The sequence below is a fragment of the Syngnathus leptorhynchus genome, chromosome 6 (genome assembly GCF_054491065.1).
Source record: "Syngnathus leptorhynchus isolate UIUO chromosome 6, UIUO_Slep, whole genome shotgun sequence".
In the NCBI taxonomy this organism is placed as follows: domain Eukaryota; kingdom Metazoa; phylum Chordata; class Actinopteri; order Syngnathiformes; family Syngnathidae; genus Syngnathus; species Syngnathus leptorhynchus.
The window spans coordinates 2,122,776-2,146,918 of NC_141200.1; the positions used below are offsets into that span (position 1 = coordinate 2,122,776).

The following is a 24,143-nucleotide window of genomic DNA, read 5'->3' on the forward strand; positions in this document are numbered from 1 at the left end:
GTGTATAGGAAATATACGATTGTACGTGTGAGCTCTGACGTATTAACAGTCCATTGCCCTATTTTGGCAGAAATACTCCATAAAAGGTAATAAAAGGGGATATTTTTTTCCCTCCCTTTACAGTCAGTATATGACATCATCGCTCACAGAGTGGCAGAACCAGACCTCAACTTGCCACCTATGTTATGAATTTTTTTTTTTTTGTGGGGAGGGGTCGAAGGGGGTAAGGCATGATTAAAAAAAAAAAAAAAAGACAACATGACGACGTGTGTTGTTCCAGATTTGTTTATTGTTTTGTGATTTATTGTTACCACACTGCACATATTGTGCTGAACCCTGGCCGGATTTTTATTTATTTATTTTTTTAAGACACTTGACAGGAGTTGAACTCGATTTGTTGCTTTGACAATTGAGATGATGCTTATTCCAAACATTGTTTCCCCAAAACAGGCCAAAAAAGCATGATTGAATGTAAATGGCTTTCTCACCAATAAATACAAGTATAAAACCACATTGATAATCATTTGCATTATCCAAAAAAAAAAAAAAAGTACATAGAAGATACCAAAAGGCACACAACTTAATCCACCTTGGCAGTCCAGATCACCAAAAATAAAATACAAATCAAAATAATGGCAACAAGATTAATGAGCCACAAGAAAAGAAAGAATACTTAAATAACAAAATCCGAATTTATTCTTATTATTGTCATAATAATCTCCAGTCAAGTTTTCCTATGATTCCACTTCCTGCTCACTAACAGATATTTTTCCAGTTTCATCATCACACGTTATCATCTTTATGTTCTTCCAGCATTTTGGACACGTGCGCTTTGGTAAATACATTTTGAGATTTCCTTTTTTTTTTTTGGTTTAATCAAGGTGGTAGTGAACCAACACAAAGAGAGGAAAACTGTGACCAAATCAACCAAAATAAAAAAAACTCTTTCCCAGCCTTGCTATGAAAAAAGAAAAAAGTCCTTATATTTTGTAAAATCAAAAACAGAAGCATAATAAACGTAAAATACTAACATAGTATAATCTGATCACTGTAAATCCAGTTAACAATAAAAAAAAACAAGGCAATAGAATGCAATACAACACGCAATGTGTCAGTTTTTTTTTTTAGGGGGGGGGGGGGCAGCACCAGAGGAGCCAACCTTGACACCAACAACACCTTCTTTTCCAGCCACGCCTTCCAAAAGGTACGCTGTCAATCAAACGTCAGCCATTTGTAGTTTTAAAGATCTATCGGCAGCCCTCGGGTGAGGGCGGGGTGGGTGGGGGATGGGGGGGGTCGTAAACACAACAGAACGTAAGCGAACGCCAATGCTGGGATGATTTCATACGCCGGCGGCAGCCAAAAGGGGGATTCCCGGAGGGTCCTCGCTACTCCCTCGCCCCGTAAATGATCTCGCTCGCATCTTTGGTTGGACAACATTTAACATCTAGCCTTCTGACTTTTTCTCATCTATTTCAATCTACTTCACAAGTCCTTCTACACAAACCAGATCCCACTAAATTCCTCTTTTCACGTTCCTCTCTTCCTTCAAATCAACTTTCTGTCAAACAATAGCCGGGAAATTGTGCTCGCTTGACCCTCGAGGGCCGCACACCCATCTCTGCCTGGCGGGGCCCGACATTTTGGCTTAGTCAGCAACGGGTTTAAAAACACCAAAAAACAGGGGGCGGGGCCTTGTTCCACAAAGTTGTGAAAAAAAAAAATTGATGATAAACACCCCCGTGGTTTAGCTCTACCAATGACACTTTTGGGTAAAACCCGATCTGACGATTACAAAGTCTTTGGAAAAAACAAAACTGGCTCACTTGAAAGAAACACAAATAAATTGTTGTGTGTGCACCTCCAGGCCTGTAGGGGGCAGCCATGACAAATTGAGTTCTGTATTGTACGTTTAAAAAAGAAAAGGCACTTCCTACATATTCCCCACCAACTGTCGTGTGCAGGTATCGTTCCACCTGGATCCAAATGACATTTCCTTTTTTTGAGTGCCATTGTGATCGGCACCTGCTTCCCACCCCGAGAACACACAGTCTTATGAACGTAATGCACAGACAGTTATAGTGTCGGTTGTATCCTTAACAAAAAAACAATTCCGCACGTAAAGAGTTTGGACTCCAGTAATAGCAAACGCCCGTCAAGTTTTGCACGACGTCGACAACAACAACAACAACAACAACAAAAAGAAAGAGTGACGACAATATTAATAAATAAAACTTTTTGGAATTAAGACCCTGGTTTGTTTCCAATCCCGTCTTCCAAAAAGCAATCATAAGAAAGAAAGTCAAGATCACAAAAGCCGGTGTGCTCTGTGTGAGTTCTTTAAGGTGCTTTTGTAAACGGATGACCGAGATTTCTTTGGGGGGGGGGCAGGGGCGGAGTCTGCGCTTCTTGTCGTGTGTGTAAACGCAGGACCGGGAGCTGAGAAACACACTTGGGTAGCGTTGTGTAAAGTGTGTTATGTGTTTTGTGTGCGTATGTCAGATTGTTCACAAAAGCCCTGACGGATATTCCACTGGCCTGAGAAGTGCACTTGAGTGTGGTGTACTCAACGGCGGCGTATTGCGACGACACCGACAAAAACGGTCTTTTCACACGAAAAGGTCAACTTATCGAATCGTTTCCACTTATTTGGGTGATTCGATTAAATTTTACTCGAACGCGTTAAGCGCCATTGACGAGAATACACGTCAAAAATCACTTTTCGTACTGGGCCGGCAGTGAATGACTTCACTTTATTTTTCCACGATTATTGAGGAAAAACGTGTTACGATTTGAAGTATTTAGAAATGGGTGGAGCCGTTGTGGCGGCAGAAATAAAAAAAATATCAAATACTGAAGTCACATGATAAGTTCCCGTGATAATGTGAAAAGACTGTTCTACAAATTTCAAGTCAACATTCCATATTTTTCATGATACTGAGCCTTTTTTTTTTTTTTTTGAACGCCACCAATACGCTTCCTAAGTACACTTATGAGTGTGTGAGCATGTGTGTGTGTGTCGGCCTAACAATTCCCTCGAGATTTCAGCCCTGTTTGGATAACCGCTCCAACTTTTTATCCCAGTAACACACCGGTCGTTAATGCCTGGAAAACACACACACACACTCACACACACACAGAGAAGGAGTTGTGCTTCCTGTCCCATGTGTTAGGTGAGGTTGCTGCTGATGTCCAGGGCTTGCTGGTACACCTGAGTCATGTCCTCCAGGTCCCCCAGCAACGAGAAGCTGCCATTGTCCTGCGGGGAGCCTTTGCTTCTGGGGCCGCGGCCGAATTTGGGGCCTTGCAGCGCGGCGGGCGGCGCTTGGAAGCTAGCGAAGTTAGCCAGGTGCAGCAGGTTCTCGGCCGACACGCACGCTCTGATGTTGGGGCGCAGGTGCGGCGTGGAGGGGTGCCACTCCGCCGACTTGACCGAGCCGCCGTCTTCCCCGACCATGCTGGACGGCCGACTCTGACTTCGCGACAGGCCCGAGTCGGAAGGGGGCTCGCCGAGGGCTCCTCCGGCCGCCAGGGCCGCCGCCGAGGGGGGGCCGCTGTAGGTGGAGTACTTGCCGTTACGTTTCAAGATGCCCTTTCTTCCCATGGCTCTCTTGGGTGGCGAAGTGGCGAGCAGAGTCATGCTGGCTCCGCCCAGGAGCTCGGACGACTCGCTGCGCTCGGGCGAAGAGTAGTACCCTGATTCCCGCTGTTGGTTGTTCTTCAAGATGCCTTTTTTGGGCAGGGTGGGCACCATCTTGGCCGGCGAGCCTCCCCCGAACGGCGTCTCTTCTTCTTCCCGTTCCGGACTCGAGGCCTCGCCGCCGCCTTGCGCTTGTTCGGCCCCGGACGTCGGTCCCTCCTCTCCGCCGGCCGACTGCTGCTCCCCCGCCGCTCTGGTCTTCAAGATGCCTTTGGGTCTCTTCAGTCCCGGTTTGTCTTCTCCGCCGCCGTCCGCCTGTCCGCCTTCTTCTTTCTTCGACTTTTTGGGCCTTTGGCGCAGGGGTAAGGCGGCCGGACCGCGTGGCTCAGTGCGGTTCTGCCAGTCGATGAAACGGGCTAGCATGGGCGAGCCGCCGCGGTCCCGCTGGGCGTCGCAGTCGCACACGCTGTTCTTCCAGCCCCAGTTGACCCACCAGTGATTGGCGATATCTTCCACGGTGGCTCGGCGTTCGGGGTTCACCATTAGCATCCAGCGGATCAATCCCCGCGCATCTAAACGAACATTAAAAAAACATTTTGAAACCATTTTGGAATTCCGTGCTCCCCCCCCCCACACCGATCTCGACGTACCTGACGATTGCGTGGGCTCTTTGTAGTCGCCGTTGCTAATCTGGCGAATGAGGTTCTTGTGGTCGCCCCCGTCGAATGGCATGGTTCCGTACACCAGCGTGTACAACAGCACTCCCAGCGCCCAGCTGTCCACCTGGAGAAAAAAACGACGATTCCATTCCGTCACTACGTCGCCGCAAATGAGGAAAAAGTCGTGATTTTGACGCTACCTACGCATGTGGAATGTTAACGTTATGCAACGGCGACTTAGTGGTCTTGAGGGTGATTAATGACTCATGGCATTAAAATAAATGTTGTGGAAAGAACTCAGAACGGACCCCTTTGAGTTATGCACAAGAGATTACGTTAATAACAAGCGGAGGCTCCCTCCGATGGCTTTTCCGTACTCGCTAGTCGACCGGCACGTCTTTGGCACTTTTTAATGACAAACGCCGAACATTCCGGTGGGAAATGGCTCCTTTCCATCCAGATAAATCCTTTCCTCTCCTTTTTTTTTTTGCTCTGTACTTTGTGACCATCGAGCTAACCGCGGTACGCGGTTACGTAAGACTGACGAGGTACGAGCTGCTGATTAGCGACGTGACGGTGACGCGTCTGGTCAGCATCGAGCGGGCGGGGGGGCGGAATGGAAAGGAATGTTCTCCTCCGGAGTCCCGATACAAGGTCAACAAAGAGGAAATTAGATAAGAGCAGTTAAGAGACTTCCTCCAAGGCTCCTCTTGGTGTACACGGTTCGTTTTTTTTTTTTTTTTTCTTTGCTTTTGAGTCCGAGGGCCAACGAGGGCGCGCTCTATTGTTGCGTGCTATTTCTGACAAAGCGCTCGCTGCAATTTGCGGCCTCAACTCGACCGTGGACGTGTAATTTCCAATGGAGATTGGACGGCGGTGTTTTTTTTTTTTAGGACTCTCAAGGAAATTATAGTGAATTACGCTTAAGTGGGAACTTTTTTGTTTCATTTAAGTGAAAGTCATTTCGGCTAGAAAGTGCTTTTGGTGTGGTCACTGGTCGGCATCGAATTTCTGCGACGTGAAATCTCTCCCATCTCAGTTATTTGTGTAAATGGAGACCGATTTCATGGAATTTCGCCAAAGATGGATGATACTGAAATTGTATTAGCCATGTCTTACTGAGAGCTATTTTCATGTGACCACCAGCGCTCTTTGATTCATTCCAATCCAATTAGACGGAAGGGAAGTTGAGCGGCGTATGTATCCTCCGCTTTCTTCAGTATTTGGGCCGGAACAGGTGCTAATCCCATCAAAGGAGCGCAAATCGGGCCTAGCGTACAATTTGGCGACGGCGATGATTACAAAGGTGTTAAGGACGCTAGCAAGACGCGGCGCCGGGAGCTAGCGACGGAAAGGGGCAAACGCAGCGCTCACCTCCGGCCCGCGGTACGGCCTCCCGTTGACGATCTCGGGCGAAGCGTAGAGCGGGCTGCCGCAAAATGTTTGCAACAGCTTGTCTTTGTGGTAGAGGTTGGATAGGCCGAAGTCAGCAATCTGTAAAAAAAAAAGAAAAAAAAGAAAATGTTGCCGTTTATCTGTCGCTCATAAATGAAGAGATTTTTTTTTAACGTTTAAAAATACTGTAAAGAAATTACAAAATGCTGCCGTTTATCCATCGCTCAAAAAATATATAAAAAATATAAAAAATATAAAATATAAAAAATATAAAAAATATGAGCAATATAAAAAATATAAAAAATACAAATATACAAAATATATAGATGTATATATTTTTTTAAAGCTTACCTTAATATTACAGTTTTCATCCAGTAGCACGTTTTCCAGTTTCAAATCCCTGTGCACCACTCCATTCTGAAAGCCGACAGGCAAGTCAATCATTAAAAAGAATCATTGGGTGCCGCCATATTTCCCAAAGGCAAGCCCACTGACGCCATTACATCACCTCATTTCACCAGACTTCTTATTCTGGTTGTTTAAAAACCCAAATATGAGCTTATTTGGGGTTTTGCGGGTGCTTACATGCGCAAGCGAAAATATTGCCAAAATTGGGGTTTTTTGGCGGGGTTAAGTGACATCATTGTAACATTTCATTGTGCTTTAAGTATTGCAACTCAGCATTTCTCCGAATTGCGTTTTATCAAGTGATACTTTATCCTAAAGTGAAAGCGACTCTTTCATTGTCTACTGGTGTTGACATCTGCTGTGGCTTTGTCACAAACAACTCCAGCCAACTGTAATTTCCAGCCTGTGTGTGAATCCTAAATTGAGGTCACACTCCCAGCGGACGGGCCACATCTGAATGACACCGCCCGATTGGCTGATCCTATCATGATATATTTGCTCGCTGTGGCGGTGACTCATGCCGCCCCGCCCGCTTTGTGATTATCTGGTAAGGATGAGAGATGATTCTTTGAGAGCGACTCCCCCTATCTGGGGGCCGGTGACATCATCCTTATCTGCAGCTCAGGCAGGACAGGAGGGAAGCCCGTCCAATCGAGGCCCGCCGATCCGCGGGGAATTACAGAGGTGCGGAAAACCCGATTTGACACGGGCGCGGCCGGTGTTAAATTCTCGGGGGAGATCTCGGGCGGCTTTAGCGGGGTATCCTGGAACACTCACGGCCGGTGTGTCGGATGAGGAAACTGGGCTGTGTTCCGTCTTCACTCAGAAACAGATGACTCTCTTGGTGGAGAGCGCCAAGAAAAGTATACAAAGGCGAAAGCTTGCAGATGAACGGAGGTGGCGGAGCCTGAAAAGGACATCCGGATGGAAAAAAAAAAAAAAAAAAAGAGACGTCGCTCCTTACCTTGTGGCAATGATGCACGGCGGAGACAATCTGTCGAAAGAAGTGTCGCGTCTCCCGCTCGCTCAGGCGTCGCCGCTCGCTGATGTAGTCGTACAGCTCGCCCTTGCTGGCGTACTCCATGACGATCACGATCTTGTCTTTGTTCTCAAACACTGAGGGGCGAGCGAGACTTGGTCACACTGTGTCCCACATATTATATAAATATATAAAATATATATATATATATATATATATATATATATATCCTTATATATATATATATATATATATATATATATATATATATATATATATAGTGTGTCCCCATATTATATATATAAAATATATAATATATATATATATAAAAATATAAAAATACATAAAATTAAATAAAAATATAAAAAATAAAAACATATATATATATATATATATATATATATATATATATATATATATATATATATATATATATATATATATATATATATATATATATATATATATATATATATATAGTGTGTCCCCATATTATATATATAAAATATATAATATATATATATATATATATATATAAAAATATAAAAATACATAAAATTAAATAAAAACATAAAAAATAAAAACATATAAATATAAAAAATAAAAACATATAAATATATATATATAAATAAAAATGTTATGGAACAGAAGAGTGGGCGACATTATCAACATGTCCAAAAGACGAAAACGCCTCTTTGGTGGGAATAGCGCACTTCTCTCTGCAGCACCTCACGCGCCGTCTGGCCCATCAGAGTAAGGGAGGGCCTGTTAACTCAATCAAAAGCTCTCCTCGGGGACGGCGGGTCAGGGAAAAGAGACCCGCCAAAGGAGTTCTCAAACAAACTCTCGGCTGTTGTGTCAAACGATGCCCTGGACACGTCACACTTCAACATCGTGTCACCACATTTCTCAACGCACTCCCACATTCCCCAAACGAGGCATCTGATAGCCTCCTATGAAGGATTACACAACAACCCATTTCCAACTATTCGTGTGTATGAACTCATTAAGTGCCGAGAACGACTTCAGCCGTCCGTTATCATCGAAACGTGGAAAATGCACAGTCGAGTCTTTGTGTCAGTCGACGTTTAACAATAAAAAGCAACGTGAAAGTTTCTCCATCTGGCGGATCGTTTCGACTCGGTGACATCACCTATTAAGAGGATGAAAGTGGACGACTGACAAGATGGCAATGTCTGCGCCATATTGCGGGGCTTGAATTTTTTGTTCCCACACAGCGGGGTCACCGGGGGTGAGGGGCTCGGCTTTCCCGCACCCTTGAGTGAGCACCTTCATCGCCTGTCACCCCCCCTCCCCTCCCCTTTTTCTTCCCGGGGTCCTTTTAAAGATATAATCCTCTGCAAAAACACACAGTTGCTGAGTGATGGTAATGCTCCCTGATTGACTGTCTGGACGCTGAGGAAGTCACAGACGGGATGTGGAGGGGGGAGGGGTCCTCGGGAGGGGGTGAGTAGATGGAGCCTTCTGATTGGCATAGGAGAGTTGTGACCCTGTCTGACATGCACCGTGACCTGACCCCGGCGGGGTTGCTCTTGATGTGAACATTCTCAGCTTGCACTCCCGTTCACCTTTGACCTCCACTGCTGGACTAATTACCAGGCTTACGTAACTAACACTTAACTATCACTCAACTGGGCTTTGTTCACTTTATCCATACGATTGATTGGTGAAGTGTAAAAAAAAACGGTGAAAAATAATGTGACAAAAAAATAATTTCATTCTTTATCTCTATTTTTAAATTCTACAATTTGACTAAGCAGCTTCCACTGTGCAGGGAAAAGTTCCGTTATTTTGCTAAGCAATCTTTCAATCATCAATGGCTAACAAATTAATTTGATTTATTTTATTGTGGGGAAACCATATTTTATTATACTATTAAAAGGCAAAATAAATTGATGCCAATTTGTAAGATCATTTTTCAAAAGGTCAGACTGACTTCGGAGGCATCGGCTTGTTCTCGACGTCTCCACGACCGCAATTACGCTATGAGCATTTGAGCAACACTAAGAGCTTAGAGTGGTTGTTTTTAAAAAAAAAAAAAAGGGGGGGGGTCACTGAGGTACAACAAATCCTCTGTTGAAAGCACCGTGCGGGAAGGGTGTGGTAAAACTCTGTCTTCGCACGCTCGGCTGCTCGGACTTTGCTTCATGGGCGGGAGCTCTTGGAAAGGCAAAATGCGGGGGTCTCGCTTACGTGGGCACACCAGCGCCTGCTGTGTTGTGGAGTCGTTTGGGGAAGTTTATAAAGCAGCTGCGGCTTCACTTGTTCAAAAAGGACCGCCCGCCGGGTACGCCCCCATGACCAACCGCTGTTTGTTGTCGGCGCTCTACTGATAACAACTTTGCAACGCCACAAAAAAGGGACAGCGGTTGGACCAGTTTGCTGCTTGGCACACAAGCGGCTTGCCAGCCATTGTGCCGAGGCCAGCTGTCAATAAAAATAGCCGCGGGGTCACAAATCAAGCCAAAGCGCTTTGCCTTGTGACTTTTTACATTCTGAAGAGATGATGAACCGCCAGCGATATGTTGAAAATAAATTCAATGGGAATTGTTTCGCCTTTTTAAACTGGCCATTAATTGCAATCTCTGCAAGCCAGGCAGTCAGGTCATTTTAGACACAAATATTTTTCAATGCATTTTGACCTAATGGTAAATGTCGCTCAGGGTGGAGACTTTTCGAAGCAGCTCAACTCGGTGAAGGCTTTAACAGACACTGGAAAAGCACCTCAAATTTCAAACGTCAGCATTTGTGTTCAAAAGATGGTTTTTCCACCAAATTCAGGAACGTCTAGCTAAAAAAGAAAAATGTTGTTAAAATGCCAATGTAAGCACTTTTTTTTTTAATATATACTGAGGAATAAGTGTGTTTTTACAAATAGTGATGGACTTAGCGTGACCTGTCTTGATGGTTTTAAAGAGTAGTAGATGGATGCTGACATGGCTCCAGGGAAGACTTAAGGTCTTTCCTCGCGGTTTCTTAGCATTAGCGCTGGATAGCAGTCAGACGGGGTGACCGGGGTCAATCCGACACGCTCGCATATAGGAAGACGCACACGCAAAACCGGGGCTCCACGTGCAACTTTCACAAGTGCAGTCTGGTTCGCAGCTGCTGTTGTCTTTTAAACGTCAGCAGATGTCTGGCCCGAAGATCAAGACCGAGGATGAGACCTCAGATGTGGGAGAGGCGATTCCTCGGAGCCCGCGTGCGCGCACGTACGCACGTGCGCGCAAAAGGCCGGCGAAAGCCATCCAAACTTTCCGAGGCAGAGAAGATGAATAACATCCCGAGTTTTTTTCTTTTTTTCCTAAATGACATCTGCTTGTCATAACATGGCAACGCTATGAGTGTGGACAGGCGCGTTTGGTTTCATGTGCGTTGAAGCGTGCGTGGCAATTTGTTAGGCACACACACACACACAGGTGTGCTCACCTTCGTATATGGAGATGATGTGCGGGTGGCGGAGCGATGACATGATCTCAATCTCACGGCGGATGTGAACCATATCCTGCTCGTCCTTGATTTTCTCCTTCCGAATAGACTTGATCGCCACCTGTGAAAAATAAAACGGCCCTGAGTTAGCCAAACAAGCTAAAAAATAGAATCATGATGAGAAGATATTCTCAAGATTTTCAAATGTTGAAAGATGAATTCATGTTGATGCAACTCAGTGAATGTATTTTATTTATTTTTTTACTTTTTACTGTCCATTGAACTGTAGCAGGGGGATTGGATGAGTGGCATTTCACACCTTATTTCTCATTATCGCCACCTAGAGGAGTGGAGTTTAACAGCATTACCTACGTGGATTATGGCCACTTGCAGTTTGACTTTTCAATGTTTATGTGAGGCTCAAAATGCAAATTTTGCTAATGAAGGCAAGTGCTGTGGAAAATCCATATTCAAACACCAAATTGAATCTCACTCGTGTGCACCCAATAAGTAAAATAACCCACATTTTCCACGCAAATCGAATGCCAAAAGAGAAAGCAAATGGAAAAACACAACACGGCATTGCCGTGCGACAACAACAAAAATCAACACCTCATCTTATCAGTGAACTTTACACTGACTCATGTGATTGTCCTGTTTGAATGGAAGACATTTGATGTGGTTATTTTTTTCTGATTTGAGGTCCCTCTGTCACGTCATGGCGTTCTTTGACCCTATCAGCTGCCTCTGCTGACGCGAGATGAGTCAGAAGAGGAGGCGTCATTCGCACGGTGTAATTTACAAAATGAAGGTGCTGGCGTGCGGGGGTTTCATAATGGACGCTTGCTTTGTGCTCTTCAGGTGTCCCCCCCCCCCTCTTCTCCTCCCAGCCTATATTTAACCAGGTATTAGTCGGTGTCACCCTGAGGGGGGATTAACAAAGAGGGGGGGGGGGGTCCAAAACTGTCTACCTGGGAGCAGCTGAGTATGAAAAAGAACAAAAAGGTGAGAAGGTCTTTTGTCGTTTTAGCAAGGGGGGGTCAAAGGGTGAGGCAAAAGCACCGGGCCGTGTTTCCTCACCTGTCAGAGTCCTTGAAAGGACAGTAAGTCACCACACTTATTTTTAGTCATTCTATTTCGGGGGATTTAAAAAAAAAAAAGCTTTGAGAAATGTTTTTCTTCAAACGAGGAATCTGGGAACGCACGATCCTCCCCGGCTTGCCAACGAGGAGGTCAAGCCGTCGTGGCAATGCTAGCAAACCTTAAATGAGAGGCTACTCCAAATAACGCGATAAAATATATAGCGGCGCACATGTCACTGTAATTGCAGCCTAAACATTCTTGCGTGAAGTCCTGGCGTTCTTTTGATGCGGCCGCAACGCAGTCCCTTCGTTTTGTTAGTTTAAACTTTTGTCCTTTGCTATCTTAGCACGACTCTTGTGAGGGAGCCCTGGCTTTATATTTCAAGCGGACTAAACCACAGGCAGTAGCCAGTGCCAAGCTAATTATCGTGTACATCCATAAAAATAAGCCCAAACCGGAATGGTGCTCTTCCAAGGCATGCTTGATTACATACAATTGAAAGAAATTATACAAGAATAAACAAGATGGAGCTGCGGGCGCTATGTTGACAATTAGTAAAAGTTGTTTGTGTTTTCTTCATTAGATTTACGAGCTTTTTATCCGCAACCTTGCACAAAGTGAGTCATCCTCCTTGGAATTATTAAATCAGGAATTCACTAATTTAGGAAATACCTGAGTAATGAGCTATAAAGGGTTGCATGCACAGCTAACTTAGCATTTTTCACCTTTGTTTTGTTAAATTGGGGGAGCAATCCATCTTGTAGTGATGCTAATTTCGGCGTCGCGATGCTAACCCACAAAAGGGTCTTGAGACTAAGCCAGGTATCTCCTCCTGTTCTCCCGCCATGACCCCGACGTGGATCATTAAACGGGACCGCAGACCGTCCATTCGCCAGCTGGCTAACACAGCTACGCTTGTCCTTAAGTCCAACCCTATTACTGTCACTCACAGTCAATAGGAGCTGCCCCCCCCTTCTACGCCAGGTATGGGGGCCGACCCCCCGCCCGGTTTGCAACAAACCGTTTGAAGTGAAAGTCGGCGCTTTGCTTCACTGGAGCCTGACATCTTCTTACTCTTTCTCAGATCATTAAAACAGATGAAAGATTCATCGTCAGCTCGCCCATCCCCGTGTTTTCAAAAGCTCCCTGGCGTCTCTTATGTATTGTATTGGATTTGAGTCACAGTTCGTGGCGAGGGGGGGGAGGAAGAGGCCCCCCTCATTCTTCGGGAGAAATGTATTCCCAAACCAGCCCAAAGATCGTAATACCTCATCAACGGGGCTGCGTAGAGAGCAGGAATGTCGGCGTTTTCCCTTTTCGGTACCTCTCCGTTGTTGAGCCATGATGTCATGTGATGCTTTAAGATTGTTTTCATATAATATTGTTAGGCTTCGAAAAGAGGCTCTCCTTGAGGGTTCACCCTCTTCGCCTCCCCCTGGTTTTACGGTGGTGTTATGCGCCGATCGACTTTTGCGGTTAGTTAGGTGCATACTGTGACTGATTTCCAGACTGGATCTAGGCTAGCGTAGCGATTTACGGTCCGCTTACATTGGGAACAAGCAGGGCACTAGGCCAGTAGAAGATGCGGTCGCTGGTATTTGGCACCAGTTTGGAATGTTCATTACTGCCACCAGAAGAACCGGATTACAAGAGTAAAAAAAAATCATGATAATAATTTGCTTTACATTTCCTTGCAGCGCTTTAGCATGACTTGGGGAGAAAGAAAAAAACGATAATTTAAACAGCCAGCTTTCGAGTAAGTAATCATACCCAGACTGCCTTTGAGCCAAGTATGAGCTCATTCACTATCTGCATGAGATACCACAAGTATACGTTGTTGCACAATTTCATGAGCAAAATATTTTCACAGTGAAGCTGCGGAAACGTCAGTAACAAAACAAAGTCAAGCATGGAGAGAAGGCCAGGGGCTATGTAATATTGGTGTGTGTGTGTGGGGGGGGGGGTTGGGAGGGGCTACACTGGTGACCTATATTTAGGTCTCCCTCACTATTCTCGGCACATGGAAAGTTCCTCGTGTCCTGCCAGGTTGGGCACCCGAGGTTGAATTTTGCCACGCATGGTAATCATCAGTCATCTGTCGGGATATTGTACATCTCAAACGTGATGATGCTGTTGTCAAGGGCGGGCCATGTGTTTTGCATAAACAAATAACTAGGTGGGTGGGGGGGGGGGGGGTATTTTATCTTTCCTGTTTTAACGTTAGCACAAAGTGACAGTCAGAGTGTACTTTTACATTTTGCCTATTTTTGGTGCAGGTGTATCTAATGTAGTGGCTCGGGGAAGGTCATTGGTGTCAGAGAGGCAATAGCCTGGTTTGCACTCAGTCATCCGGTCGAAGCGTGTGTGCAGTTGGTCTCATGGGCCCTTTGGCGTAAGTGCGTGGGGGGAGGGGGGGGGGCTATCCCCGGCGCACATGCAGATGACAGACAAGGTGGAAAACATATTGTCTCATTTTTTCTACATTTATAACTAATATATAATACAGACAGAAAAATGAACAAGTGCAGAGTATTTTTGCTTATTGTTTTTCCATTCAAAAGAAACATGCATGCGTGCAAGTTACTGTATGATCAACATGTAACGCGTTACCTCTCTGCCAGAGTGACGTTCAATGGCCTTCTTGACTTTGCCGTACGTGCCTCTCCCCAGCGTCTCCAGCAGTTCGTAGCGGTGCTTCAGGTTGTGCTTGTGGTGATGTTTCTTCACGCCAGGGTTCCTCTTGCCACCATCGCCGCCCGTCGGGGACTCCTCAGGGGAGCGTCCGGCGGGCAGCGGTGACGGACGTGGCTCGCCCCGAAAACTTTGGCCCCTGGAGGGCTCGGAGCGACTCGCTCCCCGGCGGGGCGTCAGGTAGACGGTCTCCATCTCACTAATCTAACGCGCGTCTTATTATAAATCAGACGCTAGCTAGCAATAAGGAAATTAATATACAGTAATACTTATAGGCCTAATAATAGTCATAAATAAATAAATTACAAGGAATAACGAACAAGCTACTTGTCATATTCGTCCACGTGGAAGCAAATATTTCCAGATTGTCTTCAAAACGATCAGTTTACTGTCATGTTAACGTCCTAACCATCTACTTAGCATACAAAAGTCTACAAAAAAAATGGCGTTTATTTCATTAAAAAGAATATTAATTGTGTAATAATAAGGTATTATATTAAATTCAGTCGATCATTCGACTTTAAGATGATATATAGTCTATAATGCGCCTCTAATCATAAATATATCACATAGGCTTACTCCTCAATCGACTAGTAAGGTCTGTCCGTGTGTCATTTGGGGTTCGCTCGCATCTTCTGTGCTCCTGAACGCTGCCAACATCACTGACTCACATCGACAAGGCGAGAAAGCTGCGACGAAACCGGCGTTTTGGATGAAGATGACCCTCATGTTTGCCCGCTGCTCATTCATCCGGACTCAGCCGCGTTTCGCCGTGCGCCTGCGGGTTCCGTGCCGTGGTCGACCCGGGGTTGAGGTGTGCGGTGCTCGGACGCGATCAAGAGCGGAGACGCTGTAGATAATGCCATGGTCGTTTTTTTTTTTGCTGTGGCTTGCTGTCTCGCTCCCTTTCCTTCCTTCCTTGGCTTTTTCTCTCTCGCTTGTTTCTGATCCTCTTCTCTCGTCCTTTTCCCCCTTAACGTAAAGGAAGGAAGGATCCAAAGCCGGTGGGCGGGGATTGCGCAGTCATCCTCCTCCTTTGGTGTCTTCCTCCTCCTTTGTGTGCTCTCTCGCTTTTTTCTCTCCCTCTCGAAACCGCTGCAGCTGATGAGCAAGGGGGGGGGGGGGGGGGGGGCGTAGCTGGCGACTCCCCTGCAGACCCCCTTCTCCTCTTTTTCCTCAACAATTCATCCATCTGCTCTCAAGACTTGGAGCGTTCATCAATTTACAGCGCAAGACATCCATCCATGGCACTTTCATGTGATCCATAAGAAATGATGTCGTGAAAGGTTGTTACCTGACATCATTGTTTTTAATTGTCAACAATTACAATTGACATGACAGAAAGTTGTCCCGCGGGCCAAATCCAGCCCGCCGAATTTTCCAATCCGGCCCGCAACTGGATTCCATCATTATGAGGAGCAAAAGCGAAAATATCATGTGGTCTACATTAAAGTCCACACATGAGAGATGCTCGGTTGTATCACTTCAGGATTGTCTCACTGTCCACAGACATATTAGATTTCAATGTATAGAGGGACAAGCGACATTGATGAGCTCGATTACATTCAAAACTCTCACAAGAACCCGACAGAGTATGATGGGGGGTCTTTTTGCGCACATATTGGATAATGGTAGATCATTTGCAACATAAAAAGAACATTAGCCACTTTTACAAAATGTTCTTGGGGAAGACCAACATTTAATGGGTTCCTCCTGAGCCCACACCACACTCATCACTGGTGAGGTTTTTGGGTGGTTCAAGTCATCCTGTTACTGTTTGTGTAATCTTGTTTACAGATAAAGTGACAGGAGCGACTAACGGTTGGAAAAAACACATCTTCAAAGTATGGAAGTCATCCTGCTTTTGTTGTCTTGGAAATGACAACAGCTTCGAGCTGTTTGAGCTCTTTCATGGATGGATGCTTGAGGTGACGTCTCCTTAGACATGCGTGATGTTTTGCGGGTCAACACTGCCCTCCTGTGGCCATACGAATGTTTTACATATGAGCGTTATAGTACGGTATTATGAACATAAATATAACTATATGGTATGAAAAATAGTTGCTGTGATATGTGTATTATAACTATAATAAAACATAATGGAAAACATGCTTTTTTGTACAGCTGTACAGAAAAATAAAAGTATAGTGTAGAAATAGAGGTACAGAACAAAGAGGATGAAATCGATGGACTATTAGGGCCACAAATAAAATATATCCTTCGTTGAAACATTTTGATTTCGAAAAAACATCATTTCAATATAGTAAAAGGACAACTTTATAAAATATACTACCTTGATTTGATACCTTTCAAAGATATACACATTTTATTATCAAAATACACGTTAATTTTTGGTAAAATTACGACTTAGATCTGACAAAGGACATATTTAAAACAATAGATTTTTTTCCAAATAAAGTAAGACAGTGATGAATAGGTTAGTCCCAATACTTGTGCCACTATGAAGTGAATATATTATTAGATCATATCAGCTACACAGTCTTAGCATGCTAGTTTGCGTTAGCCAAAAAAAAAGCAGGTTCAATTGTCACGGGTTCCTGCTTGCTAGCTGTTCAACCCCTCTGTAGTAGTTTTGTAATTATTATTATTATTTTTGCGTTTTGAGTGAATTTAAATGTTCAATAACGTCAGTTGGACTGCAATTTAACAACAGTGCTATTGCTAGTACAGAAAGGCTAGGCGGGTTTTCGGGTTGTGAGCCCCACGGCCCCTCCCCTCGCCATAAATCGACATACCTGTCCATCATCCTCACACTTGAGAAGAATAGTGCAAGTCCGACATCGAACTTTTTATGCTCTGGACTCCTCATATAATTAATTCAACGCCGTTAAAGCCCAACAATCGCTACTAAGGTAGATCATTATTCAGGCGTCTTTTTCGTTGCTATCAAAATTAGCCGAATTTAGCTAATGTTACGTTTAACACAACAGGTGCTACATTTCTTTTATCAGCATACCTGAGCGAAGAACTTTAGTTTATGGGCGCCGTCGTGCTCAGAATATTTTGACTACCACCTTCTCCACCCCCCCAGCAGGTTTTCGTCAACTTGATATGCTTTCAACCGTGAGGTGCATGTTGTCTAAACTGTTCTCCCCGTTATGGAGTGCAGTAGAAGTGGAGGCTGAAGGCGGTGCAGCGGGTAAATTGCTTCACTTTTTCCCAACCTATATTGTCCTAGCCTTTTCCAATTGCTTTGCTGTGCAGACTCTAAAGTCATTCGCCACCTTACCGACGGCGTGGTGAGCCAGCTGGGTCTGGACCACGGCCTCATTGACGATGCCATCTACTTCACGAGTGGCGTGGTGTTGGGTGGGGTGCCCATTAAAGTGGGGGACGTGGTGAGCTACATTGCCGTGGGAGATGGCGCCCAAGGTGGATGGAAGGCCCTCAGGGTGAGCAGCACTAATGTCAACATGGATTTGATTTGATTTGTTTGTATGCAGAAGTGGAAAAAAATACTTGTGCTCCTCTTTAAAAAGAAGTCATTCTCTTTGTATGTACCAGGCCTATTCTATATCAATGTCGTTTTGATTTCTAAGAAGAAATGACATTTTAATAGTAGTATAAACCTTGACCTTTTTAAATTGCACCGTATAGGTTGAGAAGAGTTCCAATGCGTGGGACGCTGGAGACGGGACGTCTTTGGAGGACGACTGCGCTCAGCTGCGCCCTCTCATCGGCACCGTCACGTCATTCGACGGCCAGTGCGGCGACATCAACAAGAATACTTACTTTTCAAGCTCCAATTTATGCGAAGGTACTTGCTGAAGGTGTGACATGAAAAGTTTTGATTCAAAATTAAGACGCTCTTATCTTTAGGTTACGAGCCCATGACGGGAGATTGGGTCCAAGTCAAATATTTCATCAATCCTAACCAGTGGACCAGCCAAGCTCATTCCGTTGCTCCTTTGCGCTATTCCCGTCTCAATCGGGTATTTTCCTCCTTGACATTCTTCCGTGTAGGTTTGAAGGAACCGTGTTTCATCGTCCTTCGCAATGTATGCAGGTGTGCGTGACTAGCATGTTTGCTAACAAGGGTGTGGTTGATGAGAGAGTATTCTTCTGCCTGGACTCTCTGCTGCTGCCTGGCTCCTACAAGCCCTCGCCGGGCCACCTGGTCAACTTGGTAATGATGGAGAGCAACCAGTCCATCTACCGCTGGAGAGCTCTGTGCATGGCGCCGTGCACTCAGGGGTACGAAGCGAGCTACTTCTCCTGTACGTCTACTTTAAACTCCGTGCATTGCTCGATTGATTGAAAGTTGATTTTTAATTTTTTTTGTTCCAGTCTGACGCCGACTCTGACTGACGTACCCGCAGCCACACTGGAGAACTTAATGGAAAACAAAGGAGGCCTGGATGTAACTTGTTATGGCCAGTTTGGAGATTTGATCGTGGGAGAGTATTGTACACAGACGATATGGATACAGTAAGTGAGAAAAATAAGGAAGGGATTGAGATTGACAGAAAACATCCATCTATGATTGATGTTGGTTCATTTAACACTTTTCAAAGTCGTACACACTCAAAGTCACAGATGTTAGTGCAGATGGCGACCATTGGTCTTTAATCCTCTTCTTGCTTTCCGAACAGGAACAAAAGCTCAGAGACACACCGACTCAAGTGCTGCGATTTTGCCGGTTGGGACTTAGAAGAACAGTTCTATCTGGATACAGGCAAGACGGCACCGAAAGAGCGACCCGGGTACGACTCTGCCTCGGCTCCCGCGGAAGAGCGAGGAAGTCGAGATGAGGCGGACGGCAAGGAGACAAATTCCTCTCCCGGTTTGCGACGAGAAGAGCGAGAGGCAGATCTTCCCCCGGGAGAGCGACTGTCTGTTGTTGTGGGATGCCAAGCAAAGTAAGTTAGGTTGAAACTTTTGACATAACCTGGAAAGAAGAAGTGCTGGAAATGACACGAGCCTGGATTTACAGGAGCCTGGGAAGCTGCTCCGAGATGCTGTTGCTGCATTTCTCTGCGTTCGTCATCGGTAGGTGCCTGCAAGTGACGGTACGCAGCGAGGACGAGAAGCTGCTACTCCCCCGCGCGCCCTACACCCCCGCCGAAGCCAAGCCGGTCCCGGTGGCGCCTTCTCGCGTCATCACTCTGATGGCTCCGAAGGACGCCACAACCAGGTAGCAAATAGCAAAGTTATTGAATAAGTCAGTTCAAATCCCCCCGGGAAATTAGCCTGAACTTTTTTTTTTTTTTTTTAGTTCCTATGAATAAAGTGAAAGACGGAACAGTGAAAAGCTCTTCCAATAGATGGCAGTAGTTTAACTGTTTATTTTTGTTGCGCCATCGGTTAGCGCTAATTGCAAAAGCAGGGCCGACTGTAATGAATCTTCATAAGCTCATAGAATGACTGAAGGCCTCTGCTTCACACTGTGGTCTTTGTTTACATGATGGAAGTTTCCTTTCCTCCAGGCTTCCTATCCGCCGTCTGCCGTGCTTCCTACCTTTCTACAACGTGCCGCAGGCTTTGAAAGACTGCGCGGCCGGGCAGAAAGACGTCCTGGTCGTCCAGCCCTGCTTAGGAGAGGTTAGAATTCCAGTTACGTCGTGAACATTTACACTGGCTGGAATTTATTTATTTATTTTAACACTGTGTGTGTGTGTGTGTGTTTTTTTTTTTTTTTTACCAGGTGCTGTCAGCCTCCAACGCACAGGCCCGTTTTTCTACTCTGCTGTGGCTGGAGGAGCTTCAACATGAGAGGGACATGTCAGAATTCGCCATCCAAGGAGCGCTGCTCAGGAAAGGAGCCGTCTATCTTCACCTGGAGATCCTCGGCTTGGCCGAGGGGAGGCCTAATCTCAATTTCGGCCAGTCATAAATACTGCGAAACGTCACGTTTGCGCCTAAAGCGTCTTGCTGAGCCCTTTCACTGCTTTACAGGTGACAGAATTGTGTTGAAGAGTCCACAGAGCGACGGCGTCGTGATGGAGTATGTTAGCTGTGTTGCCGAGGTAAAATGCCTCCAGTGGTCTCTTGATTTTAGTTTTGCCTCTTAGACTTCAAGCGTTCTATAAATATCGCTAAGTAGAGTACAATGCAGTGCTTATTTTTTTTTTCTTCATCAAAAATGGTGCTGTTATTTATTTATTTTTGTTTTTGGCGGTCTGGGATTTAAATAGATTTCAATGAAGAAAATAAAAGTCTATTTAAAATGCTAGATCAACGACGAGGACGTGAGTCTGAAAGTCAACTCGGAGTTCCATCACAGATACCTCGGCGAACCGCTGGATGTGGAGTTCTGCTACAACAGGTAAGATAATGTCGCTGTAGCTTCTCACTTATTCCTTGACCTCCTTCTCTGCGCTCTTCCGTTCACCAGAGTGACCATGAGGCGCTGTCACCACGCAATTGAGCAGATCAAGCCCTTTGTGGAGAGTAAGTGCACGTGCATTCTTACTACTGCAAGTGGGTTACCTTACCATTGTTGTGTAGTTTTCTTCCCCTCTAGAGTTAATACGCAAACGCCTCTGTGGACTGCGAAATGGTTAGATGAAGACGACCAAAACACAACATTGGATGGAAATGAGGTAAAAAAAATAAATAAAAATGAAACCCACTTAGTCGTAACGTCAAAGAAATGAGGTGCTTGATTCCTAAAGGTGTTCATTTTCATCAGCAGGCCTCGGAAAAAGTAAATGGCTGGTTACCAAACATGATCATCGATACGGAGTCAAAAGCCACACAAACTAAAGGTACACGCGCGCGGCGTGACGCTTCCCCTGGCAGTGTTTGCATCATATACCAAAATGTGCATACTCATTTCCAGATGGCACCAAGTCGTCCAAGCCCGCCCCCAGCCAGGGCCGTTTTTTCAACCTCGACCTTAACCCTGCTCAGAAGGAGGCGGTGAAGAGAATCCTGGCCGCAGAGTGCCGTCCCACCCCTTACGTGCTTTTTGGACCTCCCGGCACCGGGAAGACAATCACCATTATCGAGGTCATACTGCAGGTGAGGACAAACATAAATGGGAGAACGGACTTTACGAAATTTTCTCTCACAAAGTCAACCTTCCATAGGGCTGTGCAAGTAATTGAAATTTAGTAGGACAGTCCAATTCTTCCACTTGCAGGTGTACCACTTTCTCCCCAGCAGCCGCATCCTGGTGTGCACGCCCTCCAACAGCGCAGCCGACCTCATTTGCGTCCGCCTGCACGACAGCGGTTTCATGCACGCCGCAAGCCTGGCCCGTGTCAATGCTTCCTACAGGCAGGAGAAGGTACGAATTGGCCTCGTAAGCAATGGCACCTTCTAATATTTATAACTCCGGCAGTACATACCCGATGTGCTGAAGCAGTACTCCAAGGCCGGCGAGGACCTCAGTCACGCCTCTTTCCACCCCATCGTGGTCAGCACCTGCTCCAGCGCCGGCTTGTTCTTCAATCTCGGACTCCAGTGAGTCCTCGGTGGCGTCTTCTTCAACCCACAGTTTCACATCAGTGACTTTCTTTTGTTTGGTCACCCTCAGAGTGGGACATTTTACTCACGTGTTCCTGGACGAGGCAGGCCAGGCAACCGAACCGGAATCCCTGATCCCCTTGAGCCTCGTTTCAGAAAGAGATGGACAGGTGAGCTCTTATTGAACATGTTTTTGCGTTCCTCTGCCTGATGAATTTTCTCTCAATTGATTTTTTTTATGTGTGACGGGCTCAGATAGTATTGGCCGGAGATCCTTGCCAGCTGGGGCCGGTAGTGAAGTCCAAGAAGGCTTCCGCCTTCGGCCTGGGCCTGTCCATGCTGGAGCGGCTCATGGCCAATCCGCTTTATGCCAAACACGAATGGGGATACAACCCAAAGCTAGTGGGTGCACTCGCCGATAACTTTTATTTTTAGTCAGAAAAACAAATATCGGTGTCAAAATATACTTAAACTATGTCGTCGGAAAAATCTCCAGGTGACAAAGCTGATTTACAACTACCGATCTCACGAGGCCTTGCTCGCGTTGCCCTCCAAGATGTTCTACAACGGAGAACTGCGCGCCAAAGCCCCCAAAGCTGTCGTAGAGTCCCTCTGCCACTGGAAAACTCTTCCCAAAAAAGGCTTTCCTCTCCTCTTTCATGGCATCCGGGTGAGTACGTTAAAACATCTCAAATGTGCATCACATCTTTTTTTTTCCATTTTTTTTAACACAGATAGTCTCCTCTAGGGCAAAGAAATGAGGGAAGGCAACAACCCGTCATGGTTCAACCCAGCAGAGGCTGTGCAGGTTATGTTGTATTGCTGCCAGATGACCAAAAAACTCTACAACCCCATTGATGCCACTCAGATCGGAATCATCGCCCCCTACAGGAAACAAGTAACACTGCAATCCGTAGCATAGTAGGCCCGAGTGTTCATAAAAAAAAAACGAGATGAATGTAAAAAGTACAGTTAATATTGCAAGCGAGTGTAACATTTAGATATTTAAACATAGAAGGAAAAAAAAGTAATATGATTAAGTTGAAAGCGCTTGAAAAAAATGTTTTTACAAACAACGTTTGATTAAATGCACATCTATTAAGAACAAAAAATCCTGTTTTCCAGAGCGAGAAGATCCGCGTCCTCCTGGGTAAGGTGGGCCTGTCTGACGTCAAAGTGGGCTCCGTGGAAGAGTTCCAAGGGCAAGAATTTCTCGTGATCATCATGTCGACGGTAGGCTTAAACGGGTAGCCCACGGTTGGGCTTCCGTGGTCAAATTTCACTGTATTGCGCAATACATCCTATTTCCTCCCCGTGCGCACGATAGGTGCGCTCCAACGAATTGGCTTTGAACGACGACCTGTCGAGCGCGCTGGGCTTTCTGACCAACCCAAAGCGCTTCAACGTGGCCATCACCCGCGCCAAAGCCTTGTTGGTCATCATTGGAAACCCCCACATTCTCGTTAGGGTGAGTACTCAGACCCAAAACAAACAAAACATTAAATTTGCAACTGCTCTTTATTCAAATCATTTAAATGTATGTTTTCTTTTTTCTTTTTTTTTTTGCTTGCACCCCAGGATACATGCTTCAGGGCACTCCTTCACTATTGTTTCACCAATGGGGCATATCTGGGCTGCGACCCCCCTCCTTCCATTAGAGACTCAAGCATGTAAGCATGTTTCATCCTATTTAATTCCACATGATAACTATTATTATGATGTGTCATTATTTATAGTAAGCAGTTCAACCTTGAACAGATTCACACGCACATGTTTAACATACAGGACGTAATACGGACATACTGAAATGACCCCTGAGAAAGTAAATGTTATGAGAGTGAAGTTGAGATAGAAGGGAGATTATTTTTTTTTTTTTGGGTGGGGGGAATAAAAATAATAGAATAAAAACGTTCAAACATATTTACACTTATGCAGTAAAAATATTGTGACTGGCAAATACGTGTTTTGAAAGTAAAATATTGTTAACTTACACAGAAATGTAATATGACACAAATGTGGTTTTTTTTTCCTCTTGCAAAATTGGAATAAATATCGCAATCATTTCTTCGTCCTCCTTGTCGTTGCCTACACTGATGTACGAGTATTTTAATATTGTTAACAAAAACTCCATCTTTGTGTCAACAGAACTGCTTCTAGTCACAACGCTGCATGACAGACATTAAACTCCTTCCTGTTGGCCGAGTGAGTGACCCCTACTTTTGATTTTCCGTGAGAGCCCGATAGAAATAATAAAGATATGACGTCGATGAACCACGCGCGCCGCTTTGTCTTTATTAAGTCCACGCACTTGACCGTGCGGAAGAATTGGCCATTACGCATCCGTTTGCGTAAATGGCCGAGCCACCGCCGCCGCCGCGTGCTAACAGGACGTCATCTCTTTGGAGCG

At 45.3% G+C, this 24,143-nt stretch overlaps 2 protein-coding genes across 7 annotated transcripts; one reads left to right on the forward strand and one right to left on the reverse strand.

Moving 5' to 3' along the window:
- Positions 1-269: 269 nt before the first annotated feature.
- nuak1b (NUAK family, SNF1-like kinase, 1b) lies at positions 270-15,364 on the reverse strand. The gene is made up of 7 exons (XM_085914756.1): positions 14,225-15,364; positions 10,532-10,652; positions 7,067-7,218; positions 6,046-6,111; positions 5,674-5,793; positions 4,291-4,423; positions 270-4,212 (listed from the first exon to the last, which is right to left on the reverse strand). The coding sequence occupies exons 1-7, from the start codon at positions 14,498-14,500 to the stop codon at positions 3,170-3,172; spliced, it is 1,911 nt and encodes a 636-aa protein (XP_085770882.1). The 5' UTR covers positions 14,501-15,364; the 3' UTR covers positions 270-3,169.
- A 1,494-nt stretch (positions 15,365-16,858) lies between these two features.
- On the forward strand, positions 16,859-24,008 carry mov10l1 (Mov10 like RNA helicase 1). Of its 6 annotated transcripts, none has more exons than XM_085915247.1 (27): positions 16,875-17,178; positions 17,358-17,465; positions 17,531-17,718; positions 17,924-18,083; positions 18,146-18,258; positions 18,333-18,520; positions 18,614-18,754; positions 18,919-19,185; positions 19,260-19,460; positions 19,753-19,867; positions 19,971-20,148; positions 20,222-20,292; positions 20,500-20,591; positions 20,661-20,716; positions 20,774-20,868; positions 20,961-21,033; positions 21,108-21,289; positions 21,411-21,557; positions 21,612-21,733; positions 21,807-21,906; positions 21,992-22,138; positions 22,233-22,406; positions 22,485-22,634; positions 22,862-22,969; positions 23,064-23,204; positions 23,315-23,406; positions 23,882-24,008. In XM_085915247.1, the coding sequence occupies exons 2-27, from the start codon at positions 17,378-17,380 to the stop codon at positions 23,907-23,909; spliced, it is 3,417 nt and encodes a 1,138-aa protein (XP_085771373.1). In that variant the 5' UTR covers positions 16,875-17,178; positions 17,358-17,377; the 3' UTR covers positions 23,910-24,008. The 6 variants fall into 6 exon arrangements, with proteins under 6 accessions (XP_085771374.1, XP_085771375.1, XP_085771369.1 ...); XM_085915246.1 differs by having other exon boundaries at positions 16,878-17,178; positions 20,958-21,033; XM_085915243.1 differs by having other exon boundaries at positions 16,861-17,178; positions 20,661-20,868; positions 20,958-21,033.
- Positions 24,009-24,143: the final 135 nt, after the last annotated feature.